General features: G+C 34.1%; 2 protein-coding genes and 1 long non-coding RNA gene across 3 annotated transcripts; all 3 read left to right on the plus strand.

Moving 5' to 3' along the window:
* Positions 1-1506: 1506 nt before the first annotated feature.
* Positions 1507-2142, plus strand: LOC133186021 (uncharacterized). The gene is made up of 2 exons (XR_009720993.1): positions 1507-1679; positions 2027-2142. It is a non-coding gene; the product is annotated as an uncharacterized LOC133186021 (long non-coding RNA).
* Positions 2143-3246: 1104 nt separating this feature from the next.
* On the plus strand, positions 3247-4548 carry LOC133185072 (glutamic acid-rich protein-like). Its single transcript, XM_061320131.1, has 3 exons — positions 3247-3253; positions 3550-3720; positions 3764-4548. The coding sequence occupies exons 1-3, from the start codon at positions 3247-3249 to the stop codon at positions 4546-4548; spliced, it is 963 nt and encodes a 320-aa protein (XP_061176115.1).
* A 7420-nt stretch (positions 4549-11968) lies between these two features.
* Positions 11969-14602, plus strand: LOC133185420 (headcase protein-like). Its single transcript, XM_061320611.1, has one exon. It carries the CDS (start codon positions 12106-12108, stop codon positions 13618-13620), a length of 1515 nt encoding a protein of 504 aa, XP_061176595.1. The 5' UTR covers positions 11969-12105; the 3' UTR covers positions 13621-14602.
* Positions 14603-15152: the final 550 nt, after the last annotated feature.

Below are 15152 nucleotides of genomic sequence, written 5' to 3' on the forward strand. Positions count from 1 at the left end.
TATTGGACATAATTTTTTTTTTACCTGGGCGATCGTAAAACTCGTCGTCTGATTCGTGACTGTTGTGGAAACGTGTGAACTGTCTGTGAGGATTCCTAGCAGATTGACTCAATATCCTTGAATCATTCATAAAAAACAGAAATTTCCTCGTTGCAATATTTCAAAATATATAGAAAGGAATCGTGGTCTCGAGACATTTTTAATAACATGGAGTACAGTTAATCTTTGTGTGAGAAAGATCACGTACTCATATTGAGGTTACGCAGGTTCTACAGTCCAAAAAGTCAATCTTGTAACTTCATAAACAACGTTTACCCCTGCACGTTCACTTTATATATGCAAACCTTGAGGTACTTTGGTTACTTTTATTTTATTTTTTTTTAAAGTACTTTCGTTATTTTCATTTTTTTTAATGTTTCTTTATACAAATATGATATTGCTTCTCAGTCTGTATAATGATGAAAGAAAAAACATCTTGTAAGTTAACTTGAAAATATTTCACATTCACATAAAAACAAAAGTTTATTAAATTCTTTACCGCCAAGATATACTGATAAAATCATGATTTTTAAGCAATAATGTCTCTCTAGAAGAGTTGATATTACATCTACTCATTTTTCATTGAAAAAAATTATATTATCATTCAAAAACAGAGTGTGCAAACTGTCACGTCTTGTTTCCTTCACTCATTAGGAAGAATACAAATAAATATTATATATTGCTATATCATTATATTTTCTGTTTAACAGGAGGTTAATATCATAAGTTATTGTAACACAACTCTTCCTGCATATTGATCACTCCATGTCAAAATATTAATGTTGCAAATGTTCCATGATATGCATACATTTCAAGAACTAATAAGAAAGTTTGCTATACTTTTATCACAGCATAAAGGGTTTATACATCACGTGTACGTATGGCAGATATATTTGTGACGTAGTAGAAATCTGTGTATGAATTGTGAAATCCTGCATATATTTTGCTGAACACAGAGTTTCATGATAATCAAGACTGTCTTTCATTTCTTGTATAGCATTTGTAATGGACAGTACAGTTTTCAAAGTATGCTAGTGTTTATTTAAAACGGCTCTCATAAGGTCGTGTAAGGTCTAACCATGAAGGTCAAATGAATTAGCCATGTTTTATCATTTGTTTATCAGCACTTAAAATCTAGACTGTAGCTTCACCAATGTGTCACAGGTATAGGTGTGAGGTATTATTATTTACCTATCTACTGAAAAACCATACACGGACTTGTGTTAAATAAATCTGTTAAATTTAGGGAAAAGCTTTTAAGTTACTTGTTCACGTGGTTAAAAATTATCCTTGGATAAGTAATGCACTTTAGAAAAAAGTGCAAAGCACATCTCTGGTGCATACAATGTGTTTTGAATTACATCATTTTTGTGGCTGATATCGTTGTTGTATTCTTTACTCAAACATTTACTTGGCACATTATTTTTCTTGAGCATGAATTGTCCATTAAATGTGATTTGTTTGCAAAATAAGCTCATCGGTTCAGTGATTGAAGATGTTGTCTCTTCAGTTGCCAGAAATTTGCCGTGATAAATCGGGAAATATATGGTAACGTTCGGAGTAAGGAGTGAGCAAACGTGCAGAAATGCAGGGTAGGCTCACCAATGTACTGACTGAACCGAAACCGATTTGATAAAAAGGTAAACAACGCACGTGTAATTTTGCATTTTCGATTTAATGTGATTATTTGAATTAAAACAAAAATGAGTTACTTCTTATTTTTGTTTGATTTTTCTACAATTTGATTTTTTTAAGAATTGGCTGGGAGACATACGGTTGTAATCTTGTACTTTATTGATACATTGATAATGCGTGTGAGAATGTACTTTGAATTCTCATACAGTCATTGTATATTGATAGCAATACACTTTGGATATGTTAGTAATGATCACATGCATATTTTAGCAGAAACACCATAATTACTTTTTATTGCTACCTTCATTCTGTTACAAGTTTAATTTACTTATGATGCAATTTATTTTTACAGGATGTCCTAAAACAAAAACGCATTATATTAAGGATAGCCTTGGGGAATTTTTTCTTGCAATACCAAAGAAGCCTTTTTTATTTTATAATTATTGCATTAAATAGTTTTTTTTCTTTTTTCAAACTATAGTGTTTTCGTTCATTTATATATTTAAACCATATTTAATATTTAATTATATATTTTAATAAATGTTCATGTGGACAATTCACAAATGTAGAAAGGAAACAATGAAATGCTTGTGGGAAATTGTTTTGTTAACACAAAGCTATCCTATCCGAATAAATATGCGTAATTTCTTCTCTTTTTTGTTTTAAAGAATATTCTTTTTTACATACAGGAAGTCTTGACTGTATCTCCATTAGAAGTATATTGATAGATCGATTAGTGGTTATGTATTTATATTCAACAGCATAGGATTTACCTACATAAGGAAGTTATCAAACGCCAAACTTTAAAAAAAAAAAAAAAGACTGGAATGTGTCATAATTTCATTCTCCTTCTGGCAGAGAGAATAAGACACAAAGCTGTCTTTATAATTTTTTTTATTGAACTGTCTATCGCATCCTGGATGTAAAAATTCTTTTCAACCGACACACTTGAAACAATACACAAAGACGAAAAAATGGTTACGATTCTATCATTAAAATTTCATTAAGCATAGTTTCACTTAAAAAAAAAATCGTGCAATAATTATTCATTCATAACAACAATTCATCTTCCTCACATGTGAAAATATATTTATATATAAATGATCGCCCTGTGTCATTTGACAAATTTCTTGAGGTTGAAAACCAGGAAAACTGTCATTGTTGAGAAGTGCATTGTTGTTTGTCATGGAATATATATTTCATAACACGAGATGCACAATAATTAGTGCAAGTAAAACAATACTTTTCTGTGGGTTTTTTTCATAAATTATTTAAATCATGAGATTCTCTTCTCGTAGTAAACTGAAACTAAAACGTTTTATTCTGAGGAAAATACGCTAGATATTTTAATATCATCAAACCGTCACGGTAGCTCAAAGCGCTCGGCAATTTGAAGTGAAAGTTGCGGGTCCTTCGGATGAGACCTGAAAAACCGAGGCCCCGTGTCACGGCAGGCAGTGGCACGATAAAGAACCCTCACTGCTCAATGGCTCTGAGTGCCGAGTAAAGGTCTAAATTTGAAACACTTCATCGGTATATGGTGACGTCTCTATATGAGTGAAAAATCCTCGAATGGGAGGTAAAACTACAAACAATATATCATCAAGCTTGGTTAGTGTAGACAACAATAAAAGCAGCACAAGCTTGTCAAGCATTTCGCAGCTTAGAAGTTACAAAGCACAGAAGTTATAACGAAAATAAACACAGCGCAAAAGTTGCCAAAAAACAAAGCACAGAAGTTATTACGAACAAAACACAGCACAAAAGTTGCTAAAAACAAAGCACAGACGTTACAACACAAAAAAATAGGGGGAAAAACAAACAAAGTACAGAAGTTAAAGAAAATATTAAGGAGGCATAACACAGTATTTACAGAAAGGAAGCAAAACACAAAACTTATAGAAAGGAGGCAAAACACAGAACTTACAGAAAGGAGACAAAAACAGAACTTACAGAAAGGAGACAAAAACAGAACTGACAGAAAGGAGACAAAACACAGAACTTATAGAAAGGAGACAAAACACAAAACTTATAGAAAGGAGACAAAACACAGAACTGAGAGAAAGGAGACAAAACACAAAACTGACAGAAAGGAGACAAAACACAGAACTGACAGAAAGGAGACAAAACACAGAACTGACAGAAAGGAGACAAAACACAAAACTTATAGAAAGGAGACAAAACACAGAACTGACAGAAAGGAGACAAAACACAGAACTTATAGAAAGGAGACAAAACACAGAACTGATAGAAAGGAGACAAAACACAGAACTGACAGAAAGGAGACAAAACACAAAACTTATAGAAAGGAGACTAAACACAGAACTGACAGAAAGGAGACAAAACACAGAACTTATAGAAAGGAGACAAAACACAGAACTGACAGAAAGGAGGCAAAACACAAAACTTATAGAAAGGAGACAAAACACAAAACTTATAGAAAGGAGGCAAAACACAGAACTTACAGAAAGGAGACAAAACACAGAACTGACAGAAAGGAGGCAAAATACAAAACTTATAGAAAGGAGACAAAACACAAAACTTATAGAAAGGAGGCAAAACACAGAACTTACAGAAAGGAGACAAAACACAGAACTTATAGAAAGGAGGCAAAACACAAAACTTATAGAAAGGAAGCAAAACACAGTATTTACAGAAAAGAGGCAAAATACAGAATTTACAGAAAGCAATGTACAGAAAACAAATATAACACAGAAATTACGGAGAAAAAAGCAGAGCACAGAATTTAAAAAAAAAAACGAAAGCACAAAATTTACAGATAACAAACACAGGGATTGCAAAAAACAAACATTTTTAGGGAAGAAGTTACAGAAAGATGGTTTAGCACAGGGGTTACTAAAATCAAAAGGTTAAAGGTCAGTTTCAGAAGACATTGCAGAGACGTAAAAGGAAAGAAAACAGTACAGAATTTACAGAAAAGCATAGTACAGGAATTACAGGTAAAAAACAAAGCACAGAGTTTATAGAAAACATAGCACGAAATTCCTAAAAAGACAAATGGCACTGGTTGAATAAGCTGTAGAAAAATGTAAACATTTCATCAAAATCTTCATATGTCTAAGAATCAAGTACAGACTTAGCAAATCAAGTACACAGTCGAATTGTATAAAATTTAGCACAATTAATGATATGCAAGTAATTGATATATGTGAGACAAGGCGAACAAATGAAAGTTTTAAAACAAAAAAATTAAGATTGAATTTAAATCTATGCAGTTGTCTAATGGAATAAGAAAATGCAGAAAAACAGGCATTGTAGTATTCAAAAGAACAAACACATTTACCATGAAAAAGAAAATTAGAATATGTTGGTGGTCCTTTCATAAGAAAATGTGCACAACAGATCTATGACAATTTTCGGGTTGGACGTGGCCACCTCTTACAAGTCCAATAATGTGCGAGGACTCTCGCCTGGGTGCGAGATTGATACTAATTAGTCGACTAATGTGCAAGAACTAACCTTAATCTCTTGTGAGTGTTAAACAACGCCAAATCAGTCAAAAAGGTGCAAGGGCTAATCCTAATCAGTCGATTGGTTTGCGAGAATATCCAAATCAGTCGGATATAGAACTTGCCATAATTTGCTGGATTTTGAAGGGGAAGCTACTAATATTGACGGTGTCGTCCTAAATGTTGTTTCCGCCATCGGACGAGTGAGATCATGCATCGGGCTTTGGCGAGATCATCAAAGTTTGGCGTTTGGCGTGACCTATATATATATTATATTATATTATATTATATTATATTATATTATATTATATTATATTATATTATATTATATTATATTATATTATATTATATGTATATATGACTGAATAATCCATAGCCCTCTGATGGCTGAGATCCAACACTGTAGATATTCACCTGCACGTGACCTTCCAGGTGAATATAATGATTTATTTTTTACTACATTAGACTAAAAATAGATGGAAAACTTCTAGATTCATACAAATAGTTCTGGAAAGTTGAATCACTTGCAGCGACTTCAACATAAGTGAATTTTACACTCTGGCACATAGAATCGGGAGAATGGCTGCCTCCTCCCCACTGTTTTGAAAGTAATTTTTTACTATTTTAGTATGAAAATGTTCATTGAAAGGCTAGGTGCCCCCCGACCCTTTAATGGACCCCTAACACTCCATCACACCCCATCCTCTCCCCGAAATACAATTTCGAGTTTGGTGAATTCTTGGGCGGGGGGAGGGGGGGGGTGTAGTCAAGGTTTTTTTTCAGGAAAACTGTCAATTTTTTTCCTTATGAATAATCTCCCTGATTAAAAATTAATACGATGTCCCTTTTTTCTACATCGCACCTCATAGGTTGAAACAATCTAAATAAATACAAATGGATATATCAATTTTAACCCCGCTTCTCTCTTTGCATTTGGCTATAAATACAGCAAATTTAAACAATCAAGATGACATGGATTGCTTAATGAGTTTGCATGTCTCATTTAATCATATAATAAAAAATTATTGCTTTTTTCAGTCAACACGATAATTAAGCCACCTTCGGAGTACAATATTTACCTCGCCCTTCGGGCTCGGTGATACTGCATTCCTCAGGTGGCTAAATCATTGCAGTGACCTTGAAAATAGCAATAAGTTTATAATATATATATTGAAAATCAAAATAGCGAATTTCGGGGGGGGGGGGGGGGTTCTGAGTCAACGAATGGCTTTTCGAAGAACGATCATTAAAACATATTGAATTTCGAGCCGTTTTCCTGTATACCTATCGATTTCACGTGGTTGCTGATATCCGTTAACAAGGACTAAAAGTACTTTAATGTGTAATCTTGTTTACGTTCCAAATATATTTTTTGACAAAAAATCGTCATTGTTTCCAATAATTATTCTTTAGAAATCGGTTAATTGCATGGTTTAAAGAATATTCAATTTCTGACTACAGTTTTTAACATTTTTATCGTTTTCCTCTTAAGGACAAGCGAACTTATAAAAAAAAAGTGTTTAAATGCTTAATTAGTCATTAAAACCGGTCTTCCGTGAGGAAGCCAGTTAATTGCAGATTTCGCTACAACATTCAGGATCTGCACGTAAGGGATTACTTAATTATCAATGTAAACCATGTAACTATTTGTATAAGAAGAAAAATATCTTGAATAGTATATTGTGCGAATCAGTATACTGTTATAAATCAGCCATTCAGATCTTATCTCCCTTGATGTAAATGAATGGTCAAATTAGTCTCCTGTAAAAAAAAAAAAAATGCATACTAAGCAAAATAAATCCAACCACCCATACCAATTCTGTGTGTGGGTGTGTGTGTGTGAGGGTGTGAGAGAGAGAGGGGGGGGGAGGATTTATTTGTGTGTTTCTGTTTTCCAGAGATCATTTGCAGAAGTTGTCTCTCTTTTTCAAAAGCTGAACTATTCACAATCGTAACATTTTTTAATCACATATCGATGATTTTAATTAATTACAGAAGTGAATTTAGAATTCGCAGAATGTCTATAATATCGGTTATTTTTGCTTAAATTCTTAAAATTACTGAAATTCCTAAAACCAGCAAAGACAAACGTTTAGTCATCGCAAGAATATAGTGAAACACCTGATAGACTACAAGGGATTAATATCTTTTAAAAATTCTCAGTTTTATAATCATTCTGTTCCAGGATATCTACAATCTAGTGATCCATTACACGTGAAAAATAAAGCAATTTTTCAATAAAATCCATTTTATATAGAGGGAAGTTCTAGAACCTTGGTTGACTTGTTTTACTTATGAATTGCCCTATTTTTAACATCGCTCTTCAATATTTATAAATGTATCTCCAAATATGGCATATATAAGCAAATTTCCGTTCCTTTTCCACAATGTGTTTCAGATAACATTGCACTTTACTTTTTTCTTGAAAGTTTTTAGAAGGGGTCATTAATAGACAATGTTTATTTGTCAATTCGATATAAAGCTGTCATGTTTTATACTTTTGATTTTTTTTTTTTTACTTTAGAAAATTGGTTTTTGGGTTTTCGATTGTTTTTTTTTTCTTCCTTAAATCTACATCAAATTTTGAATCAAAGATTAAAAAGTGGGACAACTTCCTGAAAGTCAAGCTAGTTTCCTTCAAGTGTCATCATTGGGAACTCAAAGAAGCAAACCATGACTTTTCATTATAGAGGGGCTATAAGTTGGCAATATCTGCTATCCAATCCAATAATTAATTTATGTTAAATCTTAAATTACTATGTCTTTTCATATAAAGAAAATATGCCTTATCCCCAGCATGGTTAATATACACTTTAGTATTTCTTAAGGATGTTTAAGGTCAGACGACACGTTCCTAAATAATATATAATTTTTTCCAAGAGTTTGTCATTGAAGTATTGCTTCTTTAACAAGTTTCCTCACAAAAAATTAAGGTATCTTACCAGGAAAAGATACCATAGGATGCTATTTACTATAGAATTCTATTGGAAATCACTAGCATATTGTCAATATTAAAAAAAAAATTGGTGTCCTTTTATACTAAGATATTTTGAAAACAGTTTAAAAATCACAGGTCAATGATAATTATGATTAATTTGTTGTATATTATGAAGAAAAACCAAACAGATATTCGAGCAACGTGTCGTCAGACCTTAAATTTACCTTTATAAGGTATATATAATATATACGTACCTGCAGATTATATATATATAGTCTAGCTGATAAAACAGGGAAAGTAAGGGCACCACTCAACCCCACCCCACCGCCCATCCATGCATTTACTGAATATATTAACTGATTTTTAGCAATAGGTGGTCGTAAAAAATTGAGTACCGTTTAACCTGGCCGTGAACCCAATGAGCGTGGCCTTCGTACGCCTCAAATTGCGTCAGTGCGCGCCACCGTCTACATTCATTCATGTTTTATAGATCTGCCAGAACAGGCAGAACTGAAGGGATTTTTCTCCCCAAGGCCACTTTTGAATTTTAATTTTTATATAGGTATTGTCGTATACGTTTTTCATCACATATAGCACTACGGTACATGTATTGTTTTGTTTCAGAATTGAATTTATACCGAGCAGCAGGTATTTATGACATGACTAATATATTCTTGCATTTTAAGTTTAGCATGTCGGTATTTTAGTGCACGATGCATTGCAACAGAGGCAGAATACAGCTTGTATATACATGTACATATGCAACGGACTTTTCAGCTGAGAAGTGCACAAATATATTTGTTCAAGCCGTCTTAACTCCGATATTTTAACAATTACCAGTCATGCATTTCAGGAACGGCCCTTGATATCTGTGTAAATTTACATGATAAAAATACCGAAATAATGTATCGGGGAAAACAGGTTTTCTTCTTTTGTTGTAATGTGATTCTTCATTTCTCAGAGAGACAAGGGAATTTAGTCAATTTTCTTTTATTTTGTACTTTTCTTTACATATATGCCGTGGCTATGGCCATTGTTTCATTCATGTCTTAATTCCTATATACTATATATGTAGCTATCCATGGTGGTTCTTATTGTCACGTCAACTTCAGGGGAAGTGAGCAAGACTTTAAAAACGAGATGTACCGGCATGCGAGCATCATGTCAGCACTGCATTAAGATGATATCGTCCATAATAAGATAAAAAAAAAACTTTCACCGATTGACACTTTAAACTTGCGCTTTAGGCCTGACTTGGAAACCTGGAATTGACCCTTTAATGTAACGTTACATTGGTCTCAATTGTAAACAACAGCTGCATTAGAACTTCATGAGCGCCAACAAAGATGACCCTGAGTCGAACCCTGAACATCAGGCATTTTTGATACAGAGGGTCGCAAGGACACAGAAAACTTAATCAAAGAGGGATTCTTTGTTCCGTGCCGAGCGTGTAGGATCGTAGTAACCCCGACCTTGAACATTTTACCCCACCGAAAAAATCAATGAATGGAGTCGTTTTCTCCCTTATAGATTCATTAATGTGACATTGGGATAAAATGCTTTATTTTTTCACTGCTTTGATAAGAGCTTTATTTTTCACTGCTTTGATAAGAACAAAAATGTACTTTTGATATTTGCTGTTTCTGCTGGGAGAAACAGCAAACGTCAACAATTATATTTCTCAGGGATGCACACACAACAAAACAAAAACAAGGAATTATTATGATTTTCTTGGTTTGCAGCTGTTGAGGAAAACGTCCGAATGTGACCCTTGCTTGCAGGAAGAAAATCGGTGACTCGCAATTAATGCAATGTTAATTCCGAGGCCTGGATTCGAACAATGCAGAGCCATATTTAGACTGTAGCAATCTCTCCTCACTGAAAAGTTCAATTGGGACACATTTCTTCATCACTGTCTTGTCTTGTTCCACGACTTTACAAAATAGAATTTCCAAATTTTAATTAATACTTTGAACTTACACATTATCAGCATTTAAAGGGGTTTTTTCTATTATTTTTTTTTTCAAAGATTTTGAACAGTAAAGCTACCGTAGATTTTACGAGTAAAATTGGTGATATCATAAGGAAGTCACTCGATCTGCAGTATAATAAGCATAAAATTTTGTGACAGACAGATTGGAATGAATCTTCAATAAAAGTTAAAGGACGTGACAGGTATACATGCTGACTTTCCCACAATGGTTTTCAGGAAAGCTTTCATCAAAGAAAATAGAATTGTTTCATTATTTTCTTACTCTATATAATTAAATATACATTGACTTACGTCAAAAAATGTATAATCAAATATACTTTAAAAGAAAGGATATTGGAAATCTTGTAAATTTACAAGTAAAGGTCTACAAACTAAATTAAGTAAGTTTGAATATAAAATCTGTAAAGAATGTAGAAATAAAAAATGAAGGAAATATTCAAGATATGAAAATAAATTTTGTGTGTCTGTGATTTGATTTATGATTTTATTCTCAGTATTGGAGGGGTGGGGAGGGTGGGGGAATTAAAAAATTAAAAATTAAAAAAGAGGTTAATTTTTGTCTGAACTCTCAGTTAAATCTGATGATGTTTACCTAGATCAATCTAAGTGAATACGATTTTACACATCTGTTCTCCAAGGTATTCACGACCAAGTGTAGTAAATTAGCAACTTACCAATGTTTTAATGCACACATATGCTTTAAAAATACAGTACATGTTACATATATATATATATATATATATATATATATATATATATATATATATATATATATATATATATATATATATATATATATATATATATATATATATATATATATTTATTTATTTATTTATTTATTTTAAGAACGCTATAATATAGATATTTTTCCATTGATATAAATATGTTGCAATATTTGTTTGTTTCTCAATTCTACAACTGGAGGAAATAAAGATTAAATTCAAATGATTTATTTAGACTTTCACGTGATCGACAATAATCTTTAATACAGTACGTATGGGCCTAAATATATTTATCAATCCTAATATTAATTGTTTTTATGATCGATTTTTACCCTTAAACAATTAAATGGCTATCCAACTTGCAAATGTGTGCCTAAATACAAAGTAAATTCATTACTTCAAATGTTAGATTAAAAAAAATACTTGAATAAAGAGGTTCAGTACAGCAGTTATCCAGCATTGAAATTTATACATTCAATATCGTTTTTTCCTTTGAATGGAGAGGATAAAAATATCTTCGCCCGAATAGTTGGTTGTTGAAATAAACTCTAGAACTTCTCGGTCTGATTAACATTGTGAATGCCTTGGGGCCAAAAATAGATTTGTTAAGAACTACCTACATAAATATGCAGAATAATATGAATGCTTTTAATTTAATAGATCTATAGGTACAAAAAATGTCATGTTCGGGAGAACGGTAGAATTATTCCCAAAAACTATTTACAGCATAAAGGGGGAAAGGGGTGTTTTTGCTAATTAATATGTTCGTCTTACAATATGCGCAGCAGAATATTGTGACCCGATTGTCTAGAATATTCCTTCCTAATAATAGTACACAGATAATACGCCGACCTAGTTTTAAATATTTTATTGATGCGATAACAGAAGTTGCAAGTATTACACTTTTACAATGTATACCAGAGTTATTTCCCGAGGAGCATTTGCCGTGATAAACAAACCCTAGCAATATTGACAATACGCTACATGAGTCAACCGACCTCGACCTACTTCTATTGCAAACGTAAACACATTTTTTCCGTTACTTTGCTGGATCCATATCAATCATGGAGGTTCATAGGTCAGAGAACACCAATCAAATGTAAAGACCGAATTCATAGCCAATCATCTTAGACATGTAAGCCATTTACGAGTAGCCCACCGAGTATCAACAAAAACAAGCAATCTTTCGCCGGCAGATGGAAGCGGCCGGTATGTGTATTTGAATGTTTTGTGGAAAAAGAAGATTTTTGTGTCTGTGACAGTTGCATATTTTAATGAAATACAAAAGTTTATGCTGTATTAAAGATGCCACACCAAAAGCATTTCAAAAATCAAAAAGGGAAAAGGGAGGATACGAATAACAACGTGCAGCAGATTGGCCATGATAGAAACGCCAACGTACACGCTGCTCAAAATGGCCACCAGCAAACTCATGTAGCGTGCTGCACGCCGTCTACCTGTCTCACTCCGGACGAGTTGATAGATCCGAGCGACCCAGGAGATGCGGTAAGAGTTTATTGCAATAATGACCAGTGTACAATGGGAATTTGGATGCACGGTAATTGTTTTATTGACTGGGAGGAAACTGTCTTGGCGTATCTAAAATCGTGCGGGCGAGCTCGAAGCTGGAGTGAAAAGCAACGTTTACAGAACCTGTGGACCAAAAAAGGATACGATCTTGCATTTAAAGCCTGCGATTGTAAATGTGGCCGAGGTCATATCCGAAAGGACTTGAACTACGTGCCACCACCCAAACCTGTAGACAATGCAGTGAAAAGCAAGAAAAAGCATAAGAAAAAGAACGACAAGCCTATGGCCGTCGTAAGCAACGGAAAACCGGGCCATACCTCAGCTGTCAACTCTAACCATGGTCCATCGGCGCCTGTCAATATAAACCACATCAACAACATAAACAACAACACCGTTATAGCAACCAGTCCAAGCAACAGCAGCAACTCGACCTTTAGCTCTAGTCTTCCGGCCAGAAGCAGCCCCATTAACACACCTCTCGTTAATGGATTTGCACACATGCGTCTACGTACCAACAGCTGTGAGAGCACCGTCAGTACAGGCAGCTCACCCCCAAATTCAGCTGGATCAACTGGATCCGCCTCTCCTATACCACAGTCACCCGTGATCAATGGCAACTTCATGTTTTCTAAACAGCAGAAGCCAAAATTTGACAACCCATCAGAAAGCACGCTTCAAGCAGGGGCGTACTTCCGTCGCCGAGTCGACATGTCAGCGTTCAACATTTTACCAAAACACAAGCAAAACCCGTACCATATAAAGATGGAGGAAGATAGCCAAGGTAATGACGAGACCAGATCGTTTGTACTAACCCATTTAAGTTCCTACAAGGTTAGTTCCCTCAACTGTGTGTTGTGCAAAACGGTTCTACCAGTATTCGATCGCTATCCAATGATCGACGGTACGTTCTTTCTGTCTCCGCAAGCCTACGACGAAAGCGTCGTTCGCGTTATATCAGACGGACGCCTTCAATTCATCAACGCTGTCTGTGTGGGTTGTTTGGAAGGTGGTTCAGATATATGCTGCGCCGCATGTAAGAAGAAATGGGATGGAAGTACTCTACTTTTAGGTACAATGTACTCCTACGACATCTTTGCCGCTATGCCATGCTGCCAGAAGCGTTTGACGTGCAAGCATTGCAGACGAGCCGTTGTTGACGTTAACACGGGATTATCATTCTACAGTGAATACAGCCGTATGATAACGTGTCCATACTGTAAAGCGTACGACTATCATTTCATTCGTCCAATGTCGGACACATTCGTTGTCAAGCAGCCTATATGGAACTGAACTTTAGCATCTCCGTAGAATTTATACTCCAACAACAAACTTTATTGCAATATTATCCATGTTTTACCTTTTTTTTGTTTATTTTTTCCATGCGTAACACCACGTCTTCTTTTTTTTTTTTATTTTCATTTTGGAACAAGGAAAAGTTCGGATTGCGCTACGGAGAGGCATTAACTGTAGAACAGAGGAGGACTTTGTAGAGTATACATGTAGAGGATACTGGTTTTTGTCGTAGCCCCCACAAGTAAGGGAGGATGAGGAATTGTGTTTTCCTTTACAATATTATTTGGTGCATACTGAATAGTGCTAATTGGATTTGTGTCATAGTGTTATATATTGGTCATGTCCAACTTAGTTTATAATTTACACATTTTGCTGTGACTTTTTTTTTTTTACATCGGCAATGACTATTTTGTAAAGTGCCTATACTTCTCTCCCATTGCTAACTTGGTGCAACGCCAGGATTTCGTATTCAGCAAATGGCTTAATCTTTCTGTGCGATTATTTTTCCAACAAATATTTTAACAGTCTGCAAATTTCTGAACTTGAAGAAAACAATATTACTGCTGGCGAAAATGCAACTTCTTAAAAAATGGAATGTTTCGTGAATAGAAAAAAAAACTTGTGTGCGGACAGATTAATGGCGTCTGGTAATTTTATACGCATGTATATTTTGGAAATTGAATACTATAGTACTTCGCTAGGCAGCATTTTATGTCTATATACATATATATTTATAACGAGTATTTTGTGTACACATATTGTATTTTTTCGGAGATTCATTGCCGTGTGTGGGATGAATTTTAGGAATACATTTGTGTTGAGGACCTTAAGACTTCGAATTAACTTCATAGCTGATCATGTCGTTTCTATTATAAAAGACTTATCGTTAATGGTGAGAAACGTTTTTGGTAAATGGCATTTCACAATGTTTTCTACTGTATGTTATTTTTAATAATTAAATAAAAACCAAAAAACTCGACTTTTTGTTCTACATGTTTAATAGATCAGCTACATGTAGGTCATTCTTAAGAGACTGAATCTTACGTGGTCTAAAAATACATGTCGAATATTGTCCTTGAACATGTTATTGGTTTATGTCACGTGACGACTGACCGACATTTTTATGTTTATGTTCTCAGCTGAAATCCATTGCCAACATCAGCACATTGATAAAGGGTACAGGTCATTTTAACTGTTTACTAATTGTAAGAAGTTTTCAATATAAATCTTAGAAAAAAATGCGCAGATTGTTAATTATATCAGTATAGTGACTGTATAAAACACCGTTAACAACCCCCCAAAAAATCTGTGACAGGTCGATTTACTTTATTTGGGCGTTTATGGTAATGCCCCACTTTTCGAAAATAAAATATTGGATTCTTCCCTTTAAATCTTATGTGCATTAAGATGTAGAACAAGATGATTTCGTTACTGGTTTCTCTTTTTTGAGTCACGGAGTCTTGTTTGAATGTCCAACCAGTAATCTGACCAGCACCTTGATAGCATAGATTACACATCCCGTAATAATA

Source organism: Saccostrea echinata, unplaced genomic scaffold (assembly GCF_033153115.1).
Source record: "Saccostrea echinata isolate AGI-Se365-2 ecotype Australia unplaced genomic scaffold, CSIRO_AGI_Sech_v1 ptg000012l, whole genome shotgun sequence".
In the NCBI taxonomy this organism is placed as follows: domain Eukaryota; kingdom Metazoa; phylum Mollusca; class Bivalvia; order Ostreida; family Ostreidae; genus Saccostrea; species Saccostrea echinata.